At 39.4% G+C, this 16,016-nt stretch overlaps 1 protein-coding gene across 1 annotated transcript; it reads right to left on the reverse strand.

Moving 5' to 3' along the window:
* Window positions 1–1,432: 1,432 nt before the first annotated feature.
* Window positions 1,433–15,242, reverse strand: RBFA (ribosome binding factor A). Its single transcript, XM_075272192.1, has 8 exons — window positions 15,192–15,242; window positions 14,465–14,707; window positions 14,310–14,349; window positions 12,373–12,546; window positions 11,611–11,723; window positions 9,287–9,371; window positions 7,661–7,731; window positions 1,433–1,986 (listed from the first exon to the last, which is right to left on the reverse strand). The coding sequence occupies exons 2-8, from the start codon at window positions 14,653–14,655 to the stop codon at window positions 1,620–1,622; spliced, it is 1,041 nt and encodes a 346-aa protein (XP_075128293.1). The 5' UTR covers window positions 14,656–14,707; window positions 15,192–15,242; the 3' UTR covers window positions 1,433–1,619.
* Window positions 15,243–16,016: the final 774 nt, after the last annotated feature.

Consider the following 16,016-nt stretch of genomic DNA (forward strand, 5'->3'; position numbering starts at 1 on the left):
TATTAAAACAGCCCTGTGGGCATACCTCTCAAGATTCATTTTGTTTCAAGTTCAAGACCAAGATTTGTTTTGGATCAAAGAAGTTCTGTATGCATCACACCTTAAATTGACCTAAAACATAGTGTCCATTCACATAGAGTATTTTCCGTGCAGAAAAAAAGCCTCCCATTGACTTTAATGGATTCCACGTCAGAATCCGCACCAAAATACTCCGTGCGAATGGATCCTTAGAGCCCCTAGAAACCCTTCTATCCAATTTCTAGCTCTCCAAGGCTGCTCCTCCCTCCCCTTCTGATAATACTCGTCCATAGATGAGTACTGGGGGGGGGGGGCAATCCTCACCGCACAGCGTCATCGCTAGGCGGTAAGCAACGCCCTCTCTCACAGTACAACGCTATAGATGCTACTGTGAGAAAGGGCGTTCCTGACTGACTGTCAGAAAAGCCCTTCTGACAGTGAAGTGCTACAGTACCGGCACCGATAGCTCTTCACCAGGAGCACAGAACGTGAAAGCTAATAGTGCGCTGAATTCAGCACACTGTCGGCTTTCTAGCGGTATATAAAACTGCATGTGCCCCAGGAGGTGAAAAGTCCTCTTTAATGTACAGAGTGCTTAGTTACTAACCACACCAAAAAAAAAATGCAAAAATAAATGCTGAAATAACAGGTTTTTTTTTTAAGATTTGCAGTGGACACACTAGATGCCGAACAAAAAACGGAATTGTCTAGTCAGTAAAAAAATATGTTTAGAGAATGTGTATAGAGATGAACTTGCACTAATTCATTATATGTCAGACAAAATTTGATAATTGGCAATGAAAGAGTTAACTCTGCTTAAGCAATGCAGTGGAAGAAGTACAGATTTGCCTAGTCACTCACTAGGTCTATGAACCTATCCTATATTTATTGAATTCTAGCACTAATCTGCTTTGTATAATTGATTGAGTCTTTAAGTTTTCCTAGTCCTCTATCTATTGCTGGAATTCCTATTGGTTTTTCTGACCTGTGCTATAGCCCAACTGTGATGCAGAGAGGTGGATCACTGATCTATTTGCATGTCCACCATTACAGCAACCAAAGGTTGATCACAAGTGTCCAAGCATTCGACATCAGCACTGTAAGATCCACCTACCACTGTCTATTGGCTGAGAGCCTGTCAGATGTTACTACAACTTCACAGACAGTTGAATTCTCTGTATAAACCTTGGACAACATGTGGTAGCAGCCATTTTCTCGTAGTGCAGACATTTTTGTAATCCAAAGCAAATTGTTATTTTTGTATGGGGATTTTTTTTTTAACAACAAAACAAAAAAACAAAAAAACAAAAACAAAACACTATATGGTCGATTCCACTTGGTTACAATGCCCAGCTCTACACCCCACAAACCCATATCCTAGAAATCTTGTAAAAGAATGCATTACACTTTTAAGCTCTTGCACATGTTGAAGGAAATTACTATAACTTAGTTCTCAGAACATTTAGGGAGGTCAACTTCAAATATATTATAATTTATAAATATCTTTATTATTGTAAATTGGCAAATTTGGATAGTATAGAAGATATGCTCATTCATATACAAGTTCATATAAAAATAACTCGTGATCTCAAATACTTAATTTAACTTCTCCCACCATCTTCTGTCTCTTCTATGTCCTCCTTGAGTTCTACATCATACTCCTCCCGATTGTCAGAGTACAAGCTATTGTCCGATGCCAATAAGTAATCTTGTGGGCTCATGTTACTGTCCTCAGTCCACCTTTGTTTTTTCAACTTTTTCTTTAGTAGTTGTTGCTTCTTAATCTCTGCCAGTTGTTCTTGTTGCTGCTGTGACACCGGTAATTCAGTGGTCACATTTTCTATTGGCTTCTCTTTCATTTTTTTCTTGTACTCTGTAATTTTCTTGTTAAGTTCTATATGGTCAATTCCAAACACACTATGAGCGGAGGGTGCTGACATCTCAGAAACAGATAAAGAATCCAGTTTCCTGAAATAAATACAAAAAAAAAAAAAAATCCGTTATGACAGTATTGTGAATAATAGTTCCTATATTGACAAACAGCAAAAAAGGTTTCTTCTACAAGGTCAAAGCAGTAAATTTCTCAAGGGGTGTTATCAATATATAGGTATGGTCATTGTGATTGTGGTTAACCATTGTACCCAAGGTCAAGTGTTTTAGGAAATGATTCAAACCGTGTGCAACTGTATGGAGTGCTTGCTCCCTGCTTGTGCGCTCACAAGAAATTATTATTATATTGATTCAGGTAATAGATATGTATTAGAGAACAGGTTACCGTATTTTCCGGACTATAAGGCGCACATAAAATACTAGAATTTTCTCAGAAATTGCAAGTGCGCCTTATAGTCCAGTGCGCCTTATATATGGATCTGTCCTACCTCTAATGAGAGTTGCAGAAACTCAATTTGAAGCTGTCTCTTCCCCAATACAACTGGTTGGGTCCCGGTCGTGCTGTCGCTGGTCTCTCCACCACGCCGAAGTGACCGCTGTGTGACTGCTACACTCTGTGGCACGATGTTAGGACAGCGTCCGGCCATGTTGGCTGCTGGCCACGCCCCCTCGCTGCCTTACGTGTTCTTCACAGCAGTCTGTTGTGTGGGCAGGGCCTGGGCCGCAGCCCCGCCTAGTTTGTGTCACACTGGAGAGCTGGGAGCGCATCATCCCCCGGAGCTGCTGCTGCTTCTGTCCCCTGTGTCTCACACAGAACAGAAGCAGTAGCAGCTCTGGGGGATGTTGCCTTCCCCGCTCTCCAGGCAGCCGCGGGCAGGAGGTCTGTGGGGGTCTGTGTTGAGGGCACCGGCATTACTGGCAGTGGTGTTGGCTCTGTGCTGGGTGCCCGGGCAGTGCTATGAGCCAATCAGAATGTCTGCATCAGAGCAGGCCCCGCCCCTAAGACGTGTTAAGCCCCGCCCAGTTTTGGTAAACTTGTGGGCCCCGCTCACACAGCAGCCCAAGCCTCTGCCCACACAGTAGATAATTTTAAAATGGTCAATTTATAAGTAGCTCAACCCCTATACAAGTGTGAGCACCCCTGCTGTAAATGGTTTGAGCACTACGGCCACCATATACAGAAGCTGTGATATGTACAGCTCTGTGTGCAGCAGCCCAGTGACATAACTGTGCTTCATTCAATATCCAATGTACAGCGTCTTATAATTCAGCACATCTTATAATCTGGTGCATCCTATAATCGCACCCTATATGGTGCGCCTTATAGTCCGGTGCGCCTTATATATGAACCTAGTTGCCTTAGCAGGCATTTTTTGCAGGTGAGCCTTATAGTCCGGTGCGCCTTATAGTCCGAAAAATACGGTACATTGGCTTTGTCTGTGTCAATGATCACATGCTTTTATCTGCAAAATCATGCGGCAGTTAATGAGTATAGTGTTATAGATGAGGGAGGGTTCACACCTGCGCTCGGTCCCTGCTTTGCAGGTTTCTGTCTTCTGCCCGAGAAACTGGATGGAAACTGACAGCCAGTTTCCAAACCCATTCATATGAATTTTGGGATACATATAAATGTATTAATGATGTTTGCCATGTGATATAAAGACATACACATTTTTATGTGGGTTGTTAACACTGTAGAAACCATAAAAATGTATTTCTATTTTACTGCTACTAGAAAAAAGGGATTTTAAGTCTGTCTCCAAATTCCAAAAGTAATAAATTTATATTTAGCCATCATCTATTTTTCCTGTAGGAACACTTTTTTTCTTTCATTTTAATTGATACCATAGAATTAATTTATATTTTGTGGGTGAAAAATAAATTGCAAATAAATAAATCTTGCTTTTTTTTTTAGGAGTTTGTTTAACAACATCAACATGCTATATAAATAAGCTACTTTTACTCTACACCATGTTACAACTGCAGAAATAGTTTGTTTGTCTGCTTTTTATACAGAATACAACATTTTTTGAAATGGGGAAAATAAAGAACTTTTGTTTTAGTCCCACGAGGTAACTGTTTTCAGGTGCCTTATTTGCACAGGCCCTAAAGTTACAGTACATAACGGAAACCTCATTTAGAAAACTATACACCTGAAGGAGTTTATCAATGGGTATAGTGAGCATTTTTGACCCCACAGATTTTACAGTATTACCACTGGAAAAAAATTATATTTCTTTCAATAAAACATCACTTTAGCACCAAACATTTCATTTTCACAAGCAGTTAAAGGAGTAAGTATCCAGAGGCATAACTTTAAGTTCCTGGACCCCAATGCAAAGTCTGTAGTAGAGCCCCTACTAATCCTGTACTATTTAGAATAGTGCTATATTTTAAATGGCACAGGGACCTTTGTGGCACCATCAGGGTTCAGGGCCCAGCAACAACTACCATGGCACCTTCTACAGCTATGCCTCCAATCGTGCCACACAATACTGCATGTGGATCAAAACTTCTGTCTGAGCACAAGGCAGGGCAGGGAGATGAACGCTATTAGGATCATGGAGGGCAGAATCTTTTTCAGGTGTCATGACCAATTTGCAGTGCCCCTAAAGTGCTAGTGCAGCTGAGAGTTTTAAGAAGTGACCACATATTGGAAGCTGTACCCCTCAAAATATTTATCAAGGGCTATAGTGATTATTTTGCCCCTATAGATACTTTTCAAGTAGAAATGTGCAGTGAATGGTACAAAATAAAACTGAAATTTTCCCAGATATATTCTATTTCAGTGCCCAATATGTCACGTAAATACAACAGGGCTCATAAGTGACAGAGTACATGGACATTTGAGGCCTAATTTGGTTATTTACCTTACATATTTGTGGGTAATTGCAGAAAATAAATTTAAGTGCTCACCAAAAATTAACTTACAAAGTGAAAAGTTTTTAAAGAAATATGTCATGTCAGTGCCCAATATGTTGTGCCCACTTTGTGTAAGCAGAGACACACACTAAAATTTTAAGTGTGTTATTCTGGGTATAAAAAAAGTTGTACATGTGGGTGTCAACAGTTTGAGCACACAACAGGGCTCAGAAGGAAAGAAGTGCCACGTGTTTTTACTTTTGGAGTGTACACTTAAAGGGATTGGTTTCTGGATGCATGCCTTTGCACAGTTCCAGAGGTGCCAGGAAAGTGGAATTTCTCACGAAATTACCATATCTTGTAAACTATACCCCTCAAGGAATATATCAACACAGCGAGCATTTTTAACCCTTGACTGTTTTAAATTAATTTCTATAACTAAATGTGCAGCTCATAGTCAAAAGTTACAACTGCAATTTTTCCAGAGATACACCATTTCAGTGCCAATATATTGTGCCCAGCTTGAGACACACACTCCAAAACTGCTATACCAGGTAGAACAGTTTTTGGAGTATTTGTTTCTGACACAAGCTGGGCACAACACATTTGTACACTGAAATGACATTTTATTCTCGAAAAATTGGAATTTTCACTTTTCACCATTAGCTGCACAATCATTTCTGGAAAATAAATAATGCAACTCTTATGGTGTGAAAAGGCTTAATACACCCCTGGGAAAACTCCTTGAATGGGTGCAGCTTCCAAAATGGGGTCACATGACAGGATGCCACTTTACTGGTATTTCAGCAGTTCTGCAAAATGACATTGTGTCCAAAAAGCAAGCTGTCTAAAGCGAAGTTCACACTACCATGATTACAGGCTGTTGTCATCATCTAACTTGACTTTAGGGCAATATTGGCTGTGGCAAGAAGGGAAAAGTAAGCTATACAAGCTAAATTCTGGCATTGTTTTTTAACATTTCACTCTTTTTTTGTGATTTACTAATTTTTGCGTAATAAAAGTAAATGTAGGTTTAAAAAAAAAAATCTATTGTTTTTACATTGCCATCTTCTGAAAGAAAAGTGTAACTTTTTTATTGTTCTGTATACAAAGCTGGTTGAGGGATTGTTTTTGGGGTACATCTTACTTTTATATCGCTTTATGAAATTTTATGTGTGGAGATTGCAAAAAATTATGTCTGACTTTTCTTAATATGTTTGTTAGGGTAAACACACAAGGGGTGTTTGTAACATTTGACTCCTTGACTACGTCACATGAAATTCCCAGACGTCAATTCTTTAGGTTCCTTCAGATACGACATGCACTTTCCTCATTATTCCCTACCCAGCCGAATGCCATCTCCGAATATCCATTGATTGGTGTGCTCCGTTCTCAGGGTCCTGGAGGCCTAATTTCCATCCTCTATGAACATTTAATTCAAACGAAAGCGTCCTTAGCTGAGGCCCCGGCTCTGACACGTTCACGCACCAATATTCCAGAGCTGATGGATGAAACGTTTCAGGATGTTTTAGAGTCTTCTCAGTATGTTTCACCATCGGCCAATAATAAACTTATTCAGATTTTTATTTTACATCAGTGCTATCTGACACCGGCCCGTCTACATAAGATGGGTCGTTTGCCAAGTCCGAACTGCCTTAGGTGTCCCTGTCCTCATGTGGATTTATGGCACATGGTATGGAGTTGTCCAATTGTGCAAAACTTTTGGAGGGGGGTTGTGGACCTCTTAGTGGATGTCTTAGCCCAGCCTGTGGCAGCACCACACTCTGATCTTTCTCCGGGAACGCTTATTTTATGTCAGGAAGGCCATCGCCTTGCAATGGATGGCCCCAAAATCCCCGTCGATATCCTAGTGGCGGAAGCTAGCTAATTCAGTTCTGCCATTTAACCAAATTATATGTAAAGGTAGAGGTTGTCCCCAGAAATTTTATAAAGTGTGGGGAGCGTGGTGTGATTCCCCAGCAACCCCAACCCAATACTCTGCTCCCTCATTATGTTCGGCACTGGACACTTTTGCGTCCTGAGGAACGGCATCTGCTGGGAAGGTCCATGACCCCCTTGTACCGGTATGTTGCGCTGCTATTGATGTTCTTGTACTTTGCTTTCTATTGTGCTATTGCTATGGTGGGTGTGTTGGGATCCGAGCGGGTAGCGAGGTGGCTTGTCCTTAGTTGTCCATGTTTTCCGTTTGTACTTTCTTTGTATTTTATTTTATTTTGTGCTCCTTGCGAGTGTTATTTTTCCTTTTTTCCTGATTGTATTTATATTATTATATAACTTTCAATAAAACAAGTTTAAAAAAAATATATGTTTGTTAGGGTGTTAACCTTACAGATTAAATAATGGTTTATTTTTATTCTGTAGGTTGTTACTGGTGTGGAAATAATATATTGATTTTTGTATTGTTTTTTCTTTTTAACATAGAAAACCATTTTTGTTTGAAAAAGGAGAATTTTCTTTTGCTTTGTTCAGTGCAATACAGAAGTGATGGAACAGACCCCGGGATGCCCAAAGGACACCACAACACCCCTACCCCTATCTACTTGTGGTTAGCTATGACAGCAGCTATATGTTATGGGCCCAATGTCCAGGCCAAAATAGTATAGAATAATGTGCTAACTAACAGCTTCCCATGTCATACTATTACAGGTGTGCCAAGAGGTTAATGTATACAATTAAACAAAGATTATAAACAGAAGTGATCAACTCACTGGCCAATGAGAGGATTGAGACTGACCCCTCCAGTGTAAATGTGGGCAAGCTCTACATTATTATTAATTATTATTATTATATTATTTCTACTTTGTTTTTGTTTTTATAAAATAAAGCAAAAAATAAATAAATAAATAAATAAATAAATACAAACACATACCTGGCTGCATCACCACTTTTGGCTGTAGGGTCACTATCTCCAAAATCTAGAGTTGCCAATAGTTCTTCAACCTTTATATGCAAATAAAATTAAACAATTCACTTTTTTATCCATCAAAAAACATGAAAAGGGAAAAGATGCATGCTATAATGATATATTTCTTGAAATAATTTTTTATTTTAGCTCAATAGGCTTTTTTGTTGAAAAGAAGGAGATTTTCTAATATATTCCATTTCTAGTCTTGCTTTTCCATCCTCTTGATTTCCTAACAGTTGCAGCAATGTATGTATAGTTTACAGTTTATTATGGGGCCATTTGGTAACATTAACATGGAAAAACTATGCATGGATACCCTGTTAATATCCCAGACTAAGGCTGGATTCACACTTGCGTTGAGTCTCCGTAGAAGAATCAGCTTAAAATCGACAGAGAACAGTCCTGCAAGGACTACGGGTTCCACGGTTTCCACGTGCAACTACTTTTTAAGCAGAAAGGGTCTCGGTCCTTTGAGTTTCCATGTGGACCCAAATGACTGCAACCCGGACATTAGTGTGAACCTAGCTTCGGGCTAGGTAACATCTACATTGTAAAAAGCTTTTTCTATGGGTGCCATCTGAAAAGCTGGTGAATTAGTGCAGCACAAATCCAAAAGACCCCAATGGATTTAGTGGGGTGTGTTGGGTGCCATCCTTTATTTTCTCATTCCTATAATGGTACAGAAAAGCAGAAATACCAGTGTAGATGTGAATGCAGCTTAACTAATCGGTGCATGAACTTCTTATCATCTGACTATTCTGACAGGACATCCAAGAAGGATCTGTTAATGTTACCATGACAACCACAGAGTATTCACCAAACTAAAACTTCATACACAGCGGATGGGAGATCAAGAGAAAACATAAAACAAGCAATATATTAAAATTATTTTCACGGCTAAATCTATTGGCATTTTTCCCCATTAGCACTAAGAATATATGCATTACTGATATGCTTACCATATAGATTTATAAATATAAGGTCCTTAGTGTACATTTCGATCAAACTTTGTGAGACTCAAAAGAAAAAGTTTGTTTGTTGAGCAGAGTCCCTATTAAACAGGTTGCGATGTTGCGGGCAGATGGGCTGTCACAATTTAAGTGTTGACCCCAAATCCATTTTTCATACAAATAAGCTATCCACGGGATAGGTCATCAGCTTGTGATCTGTGGTGGTCCAACATGTGGACCCTGCACAGATCAGATTATGCAACAAACTCCAGGTGCCGCAAGCTGATAGTGGACAGATAGCATCACTCCTATTCAACTAACAGATAATCTGTGTGGGGTCCGGTTTTGAACCCTGACAGATCTTAAATGGATGGCCTATCCTGTGGATAGGTTGGTCAACAGTATGGCTGGAAAACCACTTTAAAAATGTGTATCAAGAACTTAAAATTCATATGTGTGAATGGGAACAGCATGGCCACTGCACAACGTATAGAGCAGTCTACTTCTCTACATGGAGTTGAAAACGCTGGGAGTGTTGTGTCTTTGAGAGTTTGAGAACCCCTTAAATATTCAACATGGTCACTATAGTCCTTTTTAGATAACCTATGCAATTCCCCATACTCAAAGAATACAATACCACCTCTTGTCTTTTAGCATCTTCTTGGTCTTTCAAAAACATAATGGTAGGAACATTTCCAAGAACTTGATGAGTTATAAGGAGGTGTCTGAAAAATATAGGGTAAATCATTTGAATGTGCCATGGATTCACATTTTATGCTACAAAAAGCCTGTTTCTTCAGGCATTTATAAACCCTTAGCAATTTACAGTTTACGCTGTAATTTAGTGATCGATGTAATTAGTGGAAAACACCTTTAGGCTAAGATCCATGTAGCGAGACGCAACAACAAAAAAAAAAAAGCTTTGGAAAAATAACGCAGCTGACACGCATTGCTTTTCATTGCATTCTCTCAGTTTTCCACCGTGGACCTTCTTCCCCTATTATATTTATATGGAAAATGCTAGCGTTTCTGCAGATATAATTGATATACTGCAACTACCATAATGCAGGGTTTTTTTTAAAGACGCAGCTTTGCCACTGCAGATTTTTTTTTCTGCAATACACTTAGCAAAACGATACTGCAGATACTGCAAAACGCAGTGGTTTTTTTTGCCACGGCCAAAACGTTTTCTCTAAGTAGGGCCCCAGTCTTAAAGTGTAACTAAACTTTTGATCTTCTGGCAGCATGTGTGTTCTTAAAGGAGTTTTCCACTTGTTTTTTTAAACTCATAAGGAGGCTTAGAATAATCACTATATACTCACCTGTCCTTTTGGCTAGGAATCCAGTGGAGAGTCTCCATAAAGGGAACCATCACTGTAATGCAACATCTTTTTGCTTGTTTTTATTCTTCTATGCATGGTAGTCACTGAAGTACATTAAATACAAAAATCTTCCATTGCTCATGCTGTTACCAATGTGTAGCACCTGTACCCAAGTTTATAACCACTACTCGTGTCTATTTCCAGTTTCAGCAAAGCACTGTAGATTGCATTGGCATTAATAGAAGCCAATCAAAACATTTATGTACCCCAAAATGATGTCAAATAAAAATATAACTCATCATGCAAAGAATAAGCCCTCACTTAACTATATTGATAGGAAAAATTGTAAATTCTAGAAGGCAGAGAAAGAAAATATGAAAAAATTCACCGAACATTAATATACACACTACCCTGCTATCTTAAAGAGGCCATTTCATGTCCTTGGGCACATGCAGTTTTATATAACGCTAGAGAGCAGACAGTGAGCTATGTAGATAGTAAGGATTTCACCAAATATTGTATATTTTACAGTTCCTCACAGCCCAGGTAGACTGTCAGGAACACCCTTCTGATAGTGAAGAGATATCGGTAACAGTACCGAAAGCTCTTCACCCGGGGCACATAATGGGAAAGCCGACAGTGTGCTGAATTGTCTGTTTTCTGCGATATATAAAACCACGAGTGCCCGAGGTCATGAAAGGTCCTCTTAAAAAGGTTAACAACAAATCCTGCCAGAAAAGCAAAAGCTGTTTAGTTGAGCTATGAGACCTGACCTCTGTACCTATAAAAGTGATAAATCATATATTACATACAAAAAATAAATCTGCCTTGTGCCACGAGAACAGCTCTGAACCATCAACGTATGGACTCCACAGGACATTTATGGATAGGACTTCTATTTCTAGCTTGAAGCAGGCTTCTAAAGGCTAAAATATTGCTGATGGATTCATTCCTATATTGTGTGCCACCTTCTACAAAGGTTTACCAGCAGAAAGCTCAGTCCAGTATATACTGGTTGTGCCAGTGTACTGAACAGTCCCCTGTATAGGTTCTGGCTCTGGAGGCCATCTGGAACCGCGTCAAACCCTCAACGTAAAAAAGAAAATGTGCAAAGACGACTAATACTTGACTTATAATATGAACATTAAAAGTAAACAGATATTAAATAATTAATGTCTCACTCGCTACTATAGACCAATACAAATAACAGACTACTGTTAATATAATTAGACCTAGTCCCATATCTTTCATAGAGGTTAAATCTCTGGAGGTATACTGGTCTAGAGACAAAAATGTAGCTAAAGTATCTCTTTTGTCTTTGAGAACAATATGTCAAATGAGAAGGATCAGTGGGGTATGCATCTTTCCATTTAGGCAATAGTGTACCTGCCCTTTCACCGGCAGGCCTAATATTTCCTAAGTGAAAAGATGCACATTTTCTTTTTCTTATTGGTTCAGCGCACAACCAGTCTATTTACTATTATTTTATTGTCAAACACTCAATGACCTGATACAGATTACCTAACCTGAGAGTAGGTCACTCAACACTATTAAAACAGCATCCCCAAAACCCCTGTGTTTGTAAGACTTTGCACACAAACACATTCAATAATACATATGGTAAAAAAGTGACATGCAATACCGAAAACGAGGAGCATATTTCTGAAGAACTGTTCCAATCTTGGCATCCATTTCTTTATCACCACTGGTCATCCAATAGGCACGACAGACCGAGAAGTCCACAGTTACAGACACCTGCAATGATCAAGAAATAACCTTTCATTATTAACATGCCATTCCCATGGTAGCTCTACATATGGCATAGGCACTAAATGAACATTAAGGGGGCTATATGGTTTCATTCAGGATAAGAACACATGGTGTGTAGATGCTGCACATGGACGAATCCTTGCCTACTTATGGAGGCCAATGGTTTCAAGATTTTGACAATAATACTTCTGTTTTACCCACAGAATTGTGCTGAAATTGGCCACAGTAGCTAGCAGTGTTTGGAACAGTAGCACAAGACAGCAAGACCAGGGGTTCTGATCTTTGCAAAAGCCAGCAGATGGGGACAAAAAAAGAAAATTTAGTCGAGTGGTAAAGGATTATTGCTATACATAGCAATATTCTTTAAAATTAATAAAGGTTTTCCAATTAGCAAGTTAGTATGCAATGGAACAACGATGATCAGACAATCCATTAGACACAAGGCTCCAGCTACACTACATCTAGTTCTTTTCGTAACAAGTAAAGCATTATGTAAAATACGTGCAACCATAAAATGACTAAGGAATGGCTGTGCTAAGAGACACTGCCAGGGAATAAGGAAACATTTTTATGTGGATGCAGCAAGAAAAAGGTTTGCGAATTTCTGACTGGATCTTGGGATATTACACATTACCTTTGACAGCTGGATCTGAAGATCATAAACTTCCTCACTAACTTCTGCCGTGCTTAGCAGTCCGGTCAGTGCTTTGTACAGGATTGAATTCAGAATCTTAATCCGCACATTATTTCCCCGTTTTTCTTTCTGTTGTACCTTCATCAAGCTCATTAACCCTTTTGGCTTATCATCCTGCAGGGTAACAATGATAATAAACTTCAGTCACAAAATGGCATAAGATGGAAACCTGACAGATCAGTAGGTAATGGTAGGAAAAATTTTAAGGGCAAATTAAGATGGTGGTGAGTAGTCCAAGTAATATAACCCATTTAATAGCCAAACCAAACTCAGTGCATCAGTGTGATCCATCATGCTGTGAGTTCAAGCAACAACATGAGTCTACACCGCATATGGGACAGAAGACAAGCAGTGTTGCTAGAACTCACAGTATTATAGATGACTACGATGAAGCAAACTCCATTCAGTGAAGGCACAGTCAACCCAGGGAATGCAGCCGTCATATAGACTGTATTACCCAGACTACACAAGGTGGCCTAACTCTGCAAATGCAACCTTAGGGGCCATTCACATGACAGAATATGAAGAATTATTTGAGACGCACTTCCAGCACTCAGCTAAGGATTGGTCATCAATCAGTTAGTGCTTTTACCACACGTTGCAGTTGACTGTTGGATCCCAATGGCTAGACTGATTTTCAACCTTTATTGCAAAGGCTGAAAACCACCACAGATTTTTTTTAAACCAGTGTGTGCATGAGATTTCTTGAACTCCCATTTTCTTCACTGCTACTGTAGTGCGCACTGTAATTTGCACATGGTTAACATCTGTTTCTGTAATTTGCAGCGGACTAACTCATTGCAAGTTACAATGCATTGTCCTGGCCTCAGAGCTTGTCCAGAATTTTAATAACTTTTCCTATCCTTAGGATAGGTCATCAATTCCAGGTCAGTGGGAGTCTAATACCTGGCACTCCTGATGATCAGTTATGGCACGTTCATGAGTCACATGGCCTATTTCCCACTCAGTCCCATTCAAGTAGTAGAGAGTTGCAATACCAGGCACAGTAGCTATACAATAAACAGCGCTGTGCCTGGTCTTCAATGAAAAGACCACCGTGCCTGTCCAAGTGCCATAACCTCTTCAAACAGCTGCTCATGGGGGTGCTGGGATTTGGACACCCAACAATTTGATAATTGAAAACTGGCAAACAAGGCAGAATAAACCTGCCCCCCCCCAAAAAAATAAAAAAAAATAGAATCCCGCAGCAGATGGAATCTGCTGCGGATTCGGGGGCAGAATCTACCCTCAAATCCATGGCAAATTCATTACTTGTGAATTCACCCTTACTCTTTAAGTAAGTTTGGTGCTATGGAGCTGTGAAAACCAGGGCTGGGGAATCGTTTGTGTTATGGAGTCGGGATCAATTTTGGTTGGAGTTACTGACGCAGACTTCAAAATAAAAAAAATATTTTATCCCATATACGGATCACAATGTACTTTTTTTTTTCCATTTAAGTATGTCTTTGTAGAATGGGAGGGAATCCACACACACACACACACACACACACGGGGAGAACATACAAACTCCTTGCAGATGTTGTTCCTGGCAGGATTTGAACCCATGACTCCAGTGCTGCAATGCTGCTGTGCTAACCACTGAGCCATCGTGTTGCCCCATAAATTTTTATATTTTATAACTAGATGCATAGTTTGTCCCATATTTACTTTTATAGGAATACAATCACTAGCTTTTGACTGAATTAGAGGAGCTTTACTGCTTCTGTTTGACCACGGCTGTCAGCCATTAACAAAGGAGTCAGATTCAAAGCAGGAGTTGGAATTGGGTTATGGAAAAATAGAGGAATTGGTCATTTCGCTTACTGACGTCACAGTTCTGGTGAATACTCTGGCTAGTTCAGCCATACAATACTTACAGGCCTCATAAAAGATGGACTGTCATACCAAGGCTTCTTCCTGTTAAGAAAGAGGTAAAGAAAACAAATATTCACCTTGTAACATTTCATCCTGAGAAATAAAGGATCACTTTAGATCAGTTTGCCTATGTCACCTATAGTAAAGCTCTGCTTACTTGGATTTGGTTGAGAATTTATGGAGTAGGGTCTTAGCGGAGAGTGCTGGAGAGAGATGAACACATCTTCTGGGCTGGTGTGCAGGGAGCTGGTTTGGATTGTGGAATAAATGGGGGTATAGGGATCGCCCAGCTTTGAGACAAGTAGTGGAACGGAGGAGTCCAGATAAAACTGCAGCAGACGTCTTCATGGCGCTCCTGATCAGCAGCGCTCCAGCAATCGTCTTGTCTAACTATTTAATCCTAATCAGAAGACACAGCATACTTTTATTCATGTCCAGAAGATGGCACTAATGCATATATAGTGGAAATACTATGACTAGCTGTATGTGCTGGCCCGAGGCATAGCTGCTCACACTGCAAAGTCAAACACAGTATACACACGGACACAGCTGCTGGTTCTTGAATGAAAACACACAGACACATAGATGTAAGGAAAGCTGCACAGTATATCCAAGAAAAAAAGCAAGTGCAAGTCCCAGAACTGACACAGAACTCCGACACAGCTCATCCAGATATAAAATGCAAGCTATCAGCACGCTAATACATAAAATGCGACAAATATGTAAAATATATCTCTTAAAAACAAAGTGCATGTATAAAAATAGACAAATCTAGTATTCCAGTGCAAGAGTGATAACAATACCCTTGTGTATATCGTACATTGCGCATTGAATAATGAATGGATAGCTGAATCTGAATAGTAACAATTAAAGCATGGGCTCACCAACAAGGTTCCAGGAAGAACATTCAAGACATAGCAGCCATGTGACTCAGCGTCCTACTGCGCGTGCCTGGAACAGGGGGAGGGGGAATTGTTAGCTCACATCACAGAGCACGTGACATATCAGGCTGTGCACATGACTAGTAGTCCCAGCCTCATCCACTGCCATCATGGAAAAGGGCAAAAGGATGGCATACAAATAATACTATATCAGGAAACTGCCCACTTATATTTTATAACATATTAGCTGTAAGAGGCAAATATATCAGCCACAGGCAAATACCACCTATATAAGGAAATACACATTGTATATCATGTGAACAGAACCCAATAATATAAACAAGTATTGATAACAAACACGATCTACAGGAAAACACCACCGTAACCCACCATGTTCTAGACAAATATGCAAAAACATCAGTTATAAAAAAAAAAAAAAAAAAAAAAAAACAATTAAAATACAATTAAAACAGTATATTAAAAATATAAAAATTGTTCACAAAAAAAAAACATTTGGTAGAACCCTTTAACTTCATTATATTCACTCCTGTAAAAAAAAAAAAAAAAAAAAAAAAAAAAAAAACAGAAAACAGTAATTGGTGACTTTTATTATTTTAAAGATCATTATTCAAAAAATAAAGCAAAACCATCTTTCTCACTGCATTTGGAGGACAAAGAGCTCCACAAAGGTAGGTAGCAAGTCACCCATCACATCGCCACACTAAGTTTAAAATCCTTGTTGAGTCACATGGTCTCAAAATATTAACCCCTTCCCATCAGAGGCATTTTTTGATTTTCATTTTTGACTGCTGGCCTTCCAAATCCCAT

This window comes from Leptodactylus fuscus, chromosome 4 (genome assembly GCF_031893055.1).
Source record: "Leptodactylus fuscus isolate aLepFus1 chromosome 4, aLepFus1.hap2, whole genome shotgun sequence".
Lineage (NCBI taxonomy): Eukaryota > Metazoa > Chordata > Amphibia > Anura > Leptodactylidae > Leptodactylus > Leptodactylus fuscus.

Bases quoted from the DNA above. Each gene is read 5' to 3' on its own strand.
- RBFA (XM_075272192.1), bottom strand. From the start codon at position 14,655: ATGAAGACGTCTGCTGCAGTTTTATCTGGACTCCTCCGTTCCACTACT. The intron at 11,724-12,372 runs GTAATGTGTAAT...TGATCATTGCAG, and splicing joins TTCAGATCCAGCTGTCAAAG to GTGTCTGTAACTGTGGACTT. The intron at 7,732-9,286 runs GTGGTATTGTAT...TTGCATATAAAG, and splicing joins AAGATGCTAAAAGACAAGAG to GTTGAAGAACTATTGGCAAC.